General features: G+C 44.8%; 1 protein-coding gene across 1 annotated transcript in view; it reads right to left on the minus strand.

Moving 5' to 3' along the window:
* fgf11b (fibroblast growth factor 11b) overlaps window positions 1–10000 on the minus strand; it is a gene marked incomplete at both ends in the record, with an annotated part of 37787 nt that overhangs the window by 10915 nt on the left and 16872 nt on the right. Inside the window, 2 exons of the mRNA XM_080839687.1 lie at window positions 4409–4512; window positions 7954–8064. Of these exons, the coding sequence (XP_080695813.1) occupies window positions 4409–4512; window positions 7954–8064 (215 nt within the window). The remainder of the gene's footprint in view (window positions 1–4408; window positions 4513–7953; window positions 8065–10000) is intronic.

The raw sequence follows: 10000 nt of genomic DNA on the forward strand, positions 1-10000 counted from the left end.
GGGGCCCCCAGAGTCTCTTGAAACACCCCTGCACCCGGCATAATAATAAAAATGTATTAGCAGCAAATTAAGAAAAGTCTTCTTTCTTTCGAACTATTTCTTACTCATTTTTTGAAACTAATAAGAAGGAAATGGACTAATTAAAAGAGAGACTTCCTGTCACTTCCTGTCTTGTAATGAAAGTTCAAAGTTCAAATGAGCATGGGGTGGTGTTGGCACAGGAGCTGCCTTTATGTAATTCAATTGGTCAGTGACAGACCACGGCAAGCTAGCCAGCTGGAGATTAATTAACAAAGCAATGCTGTCAAAAGAAAGTTCTCCGAGTCTGGACACATTTTTTAAGACACCATGCATAGAGAAAGAGGAACAGACAACAGCTGTCAGGAAAGAGCTGTCTATGTTTGTGTTTACCCTCCCCATTAGATAATCTGATAGCTCTGTGTTCAGTGCAGCAGATGTTCGGTGAGTATACCATTGTAGTCGCCACAGGTCTGACATTGCTTTTATGCAACAGTTGGGCTATAATGTTATTGAGGAAATCACTGTAGCATTAAATGAAGAAATAATGATACGGCTCGCCTACGCCACCTTATGTCTTGAAACTATCACATATTTCTAAGCAACAGTAAACAAAACTAGGAGCCTGCTATCGAAACAATGTATAAAATGGAGAGTAGGCAAATACTCTGAATAATGTTTTAATGAGATCTTAAGATAGCTTACGGTTTATCACTTTTTGCTTTGGTTCTCGCACAACTTAAATCCCACAGGCACACCCAAATTAATATTTCTGGCTACGCCACTGACACAGACACAAACACACACACAAGCACACACACACGTGCATGAGAATAGAACACGCAATACATTACAGGCAATCATACGCACATACAGTACATATACACACACACACACACATCCATGCATGGGAATAAAACACCCAAGACATTACAGGCATAATCACGCACGCACACACACACACACACACACACACACACACACACACAAACACACACACACACACACACACACACACACACACACACACACACACACACGCACTCACACGTACATGCCGCCACACACATTCACACATTCAAATCATAAGCCCTACATTTTCATAAACATTCAAATAGCATTACAACAGTAAACCGTGCGCTGACGTATATTAATCTAACACCTTCACATTCCTTTCTTGATTCCTAATGTGTCAGTAATGAGGTCATGGATGCATTCTAAAAGCTCTCTTAAGGTAGGTGCTCTCAGACTAAACACACCCTCTGTCTCATCCTTTCACAGGAAAAAAACATCCAGAGGGCAATTTCAATCATCTTATCGAAACTAAAGCTGCATGTAATTGGACCTTAACGATGTGCCCGTTAATCTTCTGCATAAATAGGGACCGTTATCCCCAGAGACACCCCGCAAAGACACAAGTCGAGAAGGGATCGCCGTGGAGGGGGCAGGTCAGGGGAAGCAGGCGATACTGCAGAGTGACAAGAGGACAGGAAGGAGAAGAGGAAGGCAGAGTGGTACACGGAAATCCTAAGGACGACAAAAACATGCCATAGGACACAGAGGCTTAAGATGAGGAGAATAGCAGAGAATTAAAAACAGGCAGGGTGGAGAGAGAGAGTGGAGGGGCGTTTGAAGGGCGAAACACAGAGAAAAAACAAGGAAGATAAGGAGCCATTTCCGGAAGGGAAGGTCACAGGGGACAGGATGGACACGAGGAGAGGACGCGAAGGACGGAAAGACGATTCAAAGAAGACTGGGTTGTGGGGGGTGGGGGGGGTATGTAGGACGAAGGAGAAAGAGAGCGAGAGAAAGTGACAGGGGTAGACAGAGATAGGGAGGGGCGAGAGGGAGGCATAGAGAGAAGGAGACAGAGGAAGAGAGAGAAAAAGAGAGAGAGGGAGAGAAAGTGATATGGGAGAGAGAGATAATGACGGGGGAGAGAGGGAAGTAGAGAGGGAGAGGGAAGAAGAGAGAGAAAAACAAGAGAGAAAGAGAGACAGAGAGAGAAAAGAATGAGAGAGATGGAGAGAGAGAAGCGGGGATGCCCTGGCGCATGCCATGCTGCAGAGAGCCACAATGATCCTTTGCGTGAAGAAAAGAGTGAGTTCCCTTTGAACCAAATAACGCTCTCCACTTCTGCCGAGAAAATCCCCTCATTTCTTAGTTCACAGAGAGGCAAAAGACAAAAGCTCTCTCTCTCTCTCAGCCCTGAATTCTAATCTCCAGCTTTGGGATATTCTGTCAACACCCCTCCCCTTCTCCCTCTCGTTTCTCTCTCTCTCTCTCTCTCTCTCTGTTCACTCACTCTCGCTCTCTTCTCTCACTCTCTCTTTCCTTGTCTTGCTCTCTCTCAACCCCCCATTCCTACCTCACACAAACACACACACAGAAAGAGGCACATGCAAACAAACACACACACACACACACACACACTTATCATGGCTTGCATGCTCAACACATCACACTTCAATACTGCATACATTAACCCTCACTTTGTCATTTTGCCATAATTGTCTACGTCTCTGCCATGCTCCGTGCAGGGACTGTGTAAATAACCCTTTTCACCTTGCATGCCAATGTGGCACCTCTCAGCCTTACTCAACATCAAACGCTGCCCGGGTAATTGGTCACACTGCACAAGGCTAATCCCTTGTTGTTACTGCTTATTTGGGAGCTAAATCAAACCAACAGGGGACTCTGTAACCTTAAGTGCTTAATGGAAACCTACACTGGACCCCGGGTGAAAGGCAGCACGTGTCACACTAAAACAGAGGGAGCAGGCTATTAGGAAGTTATCATGACTTCAGAATTTCCCCTGGAATGGTCCAGATTCCAGCCCGGAATGTTCCGGATTCACGTGGATTACTCCCTTCCAGAAGCAGGAGATGCATTTGCTGTGCAACTGAGCTTACTCCTTTAAATAACACACAGGTGATGATTTACTGTTAATGTCCCATGTTATTAATGGCAGATGGACATCTGTGAGCTGGCTGTAGAGTATTTGTTTATAAACTATACAAAATGGAAGGGACCTGATGTATAGATAAGAGCAAACCCTCTAATTACGGAACTTTTAGCACCAGGGACACTGCTGAGAACCCACTCACTTTCTGTCTCTCACACACACACAGAAAATCACACACACACACACACACACCCACACACACACACACACACACACACACACACACACACACACACACACACACACACACACACACACACACACACACACACACACACACACACACACACACACACACACACACACACACACACACACACAGCCATGCATACATACAGAGAAATACACTCACATGGGTTAATTTGTGTGAAGTAGTACACAAAACACGTCCATATTCTATGACATGCAAACATGTACATGCACAGACACACTTCATCATCATCATCACCACCAACAACAACAACAACAGCCACAACCAGTGAGCCATGCTCCCTCTGAGACCGCGGATCATACTCTCTATCCAGATCTAGTGAATTCAGTCGCATTTGTGTAGCGCTTGTTCACAAAGGGCATTACCACAAAGCAGCTTAGCTGAGTTCCTGTGCCCCTCGAAACAGCAATCTCTCTGTGACAGCACCAAGAGGAAAACTCTATGGGATTTCTTAACTTTATCCCTCACAATGACCCTTATAATGGCTACGTCCAAGGAATCATCCACATGGATGTCTTACTTTGCCGTGGAGTCGAAAGCGCACTGTGGCCTGTGGCTGTAGGCTCTAAAAGTAATCACAGGCAACATTCGTCTCCATTGTCGTTGTCATCACTGCTTTTGTTAACATTGTGGTTCGACTACATTTATCTTAGTTTGTATGAAACTTCGGTGGGTATTGTAACAAAGAAACCATAGAAGCCATGCCCTTAATCCCCACAATAGGCTTATAGCAGCAAAGAAAATCTTAAATAATGGATGAAAAATTCAGAACTTAACATCACATTCATCATCATCATCATCATCATCATGGTCATCATCATTAAACCCACTGCCATTATTATACATAAATCATACAAAATAGTGCATCATGGCAATGGAATATGGGAGCTATAACATACTATGGATGTTGCTAATGAACTAGATATGGAAATTGTACCACTGTAGCATGCAATGTATCATAATGTGGATTTCCGATTGACCGCGTTCTAAACAAATGGTTGGTATTATTGTTTTTGGGCATACTGATAGTCATCATCATCATTATCATCACCATCATCATCACCAAACATCATCATTCACCCTCATGATCAAGAAATGTATCAGTGTCACAGCATTATCAGCATCATCATTGTTATGACCATCATCATCATCATTCTGATTCACATGATTCATCTTCATCATAGTCAGGTTGACCAGCACAGAGGGCGACTCACCGACGTGTAGAGGAACCCCTCGCTGTTCATGCCCAGGTAGAGCCCAGTCTTCGCCCCCTGGATCGCCACGATCCGCAGGCCCACAGGAATCAAGTTGAACTGTGCTGCCGGGCAGAAAGAGAGAAAAAGAAAGAGAAAGAGAGAGAGAGAGAGAGAGAGAAAGAGAGAAAAAGAGAGGGATGACAGGAGACACAGTCAGCCTTTCTCTCCACCCATGTACTCGTGTCAAACACCAGTCAGCCAAGGAGAAGCGGGGAGGATTTCCTGGGGCCCGACCCGGAGTAGCCCTGGCACGATCACTCTCAGCTGACAGGGGCTGCACCACTGAGGGGCCCCCAGAGAGGTGGTGGTGGTGGTGGGGGAGGTGGGGGGGTTGTGGTGGTTGTCATGAGTATGGGGATGCTGATGCAGGCGCCGAGGGAGAGAGGCGCCGTGATCACCACGCTGCTTCAATTTTCATTACGCTCTGCACCTGTCAAACTTGTCATCCCAACCGCACTGAGAGCAGGACCCCACCCCAAGAGGATAGGAGAATAAAGAGAGGGAGATGACAGAAAGATGAAGAGGTGTAAGATGGAGAGAGAAAGAGAGTGAGAGAGAGAGAGAGAGAGAGAGAGAGCGTAAGAGATGGAAAACAGAGACGGAAAGAGGGAAAAGAGAGCAAGATGGACAGAGACAGGAAGCGAGAAAAAGAGCAAAGAGAAGAAAAGAGCAAAGTGAAGAAGTGAGGGAAAGAGAGAGTTGGTGAGAGAAATAGAGTGTGAGAGAGAGAGCAAAGAGGGAGAGAGAGCCAAACACCAAAGAGAGAGCACACAGGAGTAAATGACAGCCACATGAAATGGAGTCGTGACGGAAGTGAACAGGAAGGAGTGGGGGGAAGGGGGAGGAAATGCATGAAAAAACGATGGAGATGACAGGAGATAGAGGGAACATGAGACATGGAGGAAGAAAGAGTACTTAGTAAGCCTCTCCGTCCTCTGTTTGTACTCTGATGAATCTCCCACAATGAGCCCTTGCACAACTACAGTGAAATTCACCCTGAATCCTCTCAGCATAGCCTTCACCTCGGGCCCTTACGAGAGGCTTTGAAAGGGGCTGCATCTAAACTGTTCTTTTCTTGGGGAGTAATTACTGTACACATGTAATACTAACGCAACTAGACGAGTGTGAAGACATTTAAATGCTTCTCTGCAGTGCCCTCAGTCAAAGTACAAAGACATGCATGTAATGCTATGCAAGAATGAAGACATAGTTCTACACATGCTAGCATCCACGCTCCTATGGCTTTGAACACGTGTCATTTGCGGTTCTTTGATAGCTTTCTCTGTGCCATGTTCTTCTGTTCTCTTCTCATGTTCTTCTGAACCGATCTTCCTCCTCCTCGGCCTCATTTTTTTCTGCTATTTCAGAGCCTGGTGCGACATACATGACAGTAACGATATACACGACAGTAACGGTACTAACTCCATTTCAGAACCAGCTGTCATTTATTACATGTTGCATTATGGTTGGTTTTCTATGTAATAGAATAAATATGGCACAAATAATCTGTTACCACCCTTTACTTAATTAGCTTAATGTTGTCAAGAATATCCATTACCTACCCACATCCATCTATCCATCCATGCATCCATAATCTCTCCGTATCTATCACTCATGCTCCTGTCCTTTCTATCCTCCTCTGTCCTCCCAGCTTCTTTGTGAATTGTCCTGTTTGTCATTTGGCAGACTCCATTGGGTTCTCAAGGCTGGGCTTTGTGCCTGTAAATGCAACTCAGCAGCTCCCGTACTATGCCATGTATAATAAGGAGAGTGACAGGCCAGTTACGAACAGTGTTGTGCAACATGGTTGTTGCTGTTGCTGTTGCTGTTGCTGTTGCTGTTGCACATTGTTTAGCATTAAATATGTATTTTCTATATCTTAAATCCTTACCATAATTGATTTCTTATTGTTGGATGTTTTGTGATGGTGTTCTACACAAGCTTAAACTTGGAATGAGCTGGCTGGGCTGTACACAATAATAATAATAATAATAATAATAATAATAATAATAATTAATTTTATTTATATAGCACACTTTAACAAACAGAGACGTCTCAAGGTGCTTTACAAGTCTCATTCAGCAACCTAGTGCTCTTGTCTTCAACCCTGAGTGATAAGACTGATGTCCAGTGATTTGATAGTGGCATGTGAATATTAGCAGTAATTGTCATGACTCATGACCGGTTTCAGAATTTTAGATGCAATAACAGCTTATGTCGCATGCTACTTAGCTGTTATAGCATCATACTGTTATTACGACTACTGATTATGGTGATTTGAAACTGTTACATCACTGGTCACTCAGTGTCATAACTCTTCAATCTACCATGACACGTTAATGACATGGTCATGTTCAAATAAAGTATAACCCTCTTCGCAAGTCTTCATAGATGTAGATCTGAAGGTGCAGACAAGAAGCACATCCGAATAGATAAATGTTCTATGTCAGACAGCATTTCTCTTTTAGTTTGACTATGTTTGCAAAGGCTGGCCTGCAGTGAACCTGACTACAGGGAATAATCCTTAAATACACATATTATTAAACAGTAGTTAATCACTAAACACCATGTGTCCACATTCACCACGACCAACTACCCTCTGTCTGTCTCTATCTCTCCCCCACTCCCTCTCACTCTCTCTGTCCCTCTGTCAACCCGCCCAAACCCCCCCCCCCCCCCACACACCCCCACACACAAACAGACACACACAGACACACACCCACACCCACACCCACACACACACACACACACACACACACACACACACACACACACACACACACACATCGGATCAGTGCATATGAAACACAGCTGTTGCTGTTGTACCATGCTGAAGGTTAGATGGACAGGTGGCAGGAAAGCGCTGATCTGCCATGACCTAAGACCAGCTCATTCAATCAGCCACCCACACACCCTCACACACAAACACACACACACACGCACGCACACACACACACACACACACACACACACACACACACACACACACACACACACACACACACACACACACACACACACACACACAAACATATACAGAAAACACACAACAACACACACACCATCCAGCCAGGACCAACAGCCAGCAGTGCTAGACCACTGAGGTCAGCTTTCGCAAAATGGGCTTTTAACTGGAGCTGATGACCTGTGTCAGGGTGTAATACAGCTGGCCAGTCTCCAGTCAGCACGGCCACACGCCAAGCCACAGCTCTCCGATTAATTATCGTACAGAGACCGCATGTCACACCAACAGCACACTCAGAGAGAGAACGGGAGAGAGAAAGAGAGAGAGAATGGGGGAGGGGGTGATAGAGAGGGGGAGGGGGGAGGGAGAGGGATGGAGAGGAAGCGAGAGAGTGTTATCAAAAAGAGAGTGTTGAGGAGGCTCATGGAAGTTTATGAGGATGTATTGTGATGGAGTTAAGGATTTATAGCTGTGTACTGTTCAAACATAAACATAAACATAAACATAAACAGACACACTATCGCACACACACACTTACAGAAGGAGCTGCTCTCGTCCCTTGTGCCGTCCATAGTTCCGTCTGGCTGCATTTGGAGGTAGTACCCGTGTTGGCTGTATAGACGGGTAACAATGCCTTTGAGCTGAGGCTCTGCAGAGAAATGACAATATCAAGAGGTTAATACCGATGTGTGTGCATGTCTGTATGTGTGTGTGTGTGTGTGTGTGTGTGTGTGTGTGTGTGTGTGTGTGTGTGTGTGTGTGTGTGTGTGTATGAGAAATAGAGAGTATTGTCTATGTTTGTGTCTGCTTTTGTGTGTCTCCTTTAGTAACTGTGTGTTTGTGAGTGTTGGTGTCTGCATTTATAAGATTGTGTGTCCCTGTTTGTGTGTGTTGTGTATCATCTGAGTTTGTTTTTCTGTCAGTGTCTGTCTCTCTCTCTCTCTCCCTCTGTATCATGGAGGGACAGAGAAGTAGAGAGAGAGAACAGAGGCAGAGAACACGAGAGAGAAAGGGCGAGCGAATGAGAAAATAAGAGCAGAAGACAAAAGCGAGAGAAAAGTGACAGTCCCCTGAGAGTGCACGCATGTCGGTGTGTGGGAGAGCGCTTCAGGCTAGTGCCGGGTTAACACTGAGGGTCTGTCAGGAGCGGCTCAGCACAGGCCACATTAACATAACCCACGCCAGCCACCACACCACTTCTACTCAAGCAGGTGAGTCTGCTCACAGGGCTCAGGATCGGCCTGCTTTGATGCTGAGGGGGAGAAGCACAGACGTGCTTGTAGATGATGCCAGGAAACAGGTGGTGGTGGGTCTGCTGCAGGAAAGTTTTTAACTATTAGAAAAGTAGGGAGGTCAGTAAAAGTTTGTTTTGGACCATAGCTATGAATGTTAATGCCCTAATGCACAAGTAGTAAGTTCTTGAAATTGTATTTATTTAATGGCAAAGGAAGACATTGTTGATCTCAAATATCGAGATAAAAACCAGAACGATACATTTCACACTTCAACATTTCACAGGGCCCATTCCAAGATCGTTGGGTTATGTCTGGATTGACATTTGTGCTCATTTTCTGAGCGTCTCAACATTGACCTCACCTACCTACATTTATTTTTCAAAGGGGTAAGGATAGTGCAATGGAAGCCTTCATAACTAGGTTTTCTTCTATAATCCTACACGTCTCTGCCCATTCCTTCAGATGCCCTGTCAGCTAATTAGGCCTGGCAACACTGGTCCAACCCATCATGACTTATAATTAGGGATGTACATGTTCCAGACCAATTCAAGCCAATCAGTTTAACAGACCCCAGTATGTGAAATATTAAGATTTGCACTCCTGAAGACTTTTCACTGACAAGCTGGTTGACTGCAGACTCCATCTCTCCAGCTCTGTTTTTGCCTAAACTATGTGGAAGCTCTCAGATGCAATGATCTTTGTCTTATGATTCTTCTCCCTGGGAAGACTGTGCTCTTAAAGAATTTAGAAAAGGACTGCTGCGATTTGATTGTTTATTTTATGAAAGGCTATTGATGTTCTCATGGATATATGTTCTGAAACATGAGAAAAAAATATTGAAACCCTTTCCTGAGGGAAATCACATGGCTCTTCATTGGTAATTGGGTTTGGTAAGTGCACCAAAAGCCCGGTCCAGTTACTGCCACTGTACGCACCCTTAACTCATCCCCCAAAAACCCAAACAAATCTGAATCAAGGCTGCCCTGATCGCTATGAACCCAGTGGAAATGGCCTGTCCAAACATGGAACCACTCAGTCCTATCGATCCTGTATAAATCACTATGAGTTTGCGGGGACTCGTTTCACATACCCATATGAAAGGAACGCGTTTTGAGCTCAGTCTGGAAAATGTTGTGGTCTAGAAATGCTAATGATGTCCTCTCTCTCATCTGTCCACTTGAGCAGCATGAGTCGCATGTCACTGACTCACTAGTCACCAGTCACCACAGCAACCACAGCAGCGCAGTTTTTTTTAAAGCCGATTTGCGTAGACAAGAGCAAACCTTATACTACGTCATGACCATCGTTTAAACAGGTCTGTTTCAAAACTGCATTCCATAAAGCGTCCTT

Source organism: Sprattus sprattus, assembly GCF_963457725.1.
Source record: "Sprattus sprattus genome assembly, chromosome: 1".
In the NCBI taxonomy this organism is placed as follows: domain Eukaryota; kingdom Metazoa; phylum Chordata; class Actinopteri; order Clupeiformes; family Clupeidae; genus Sprattus; species Sprattus sprattus.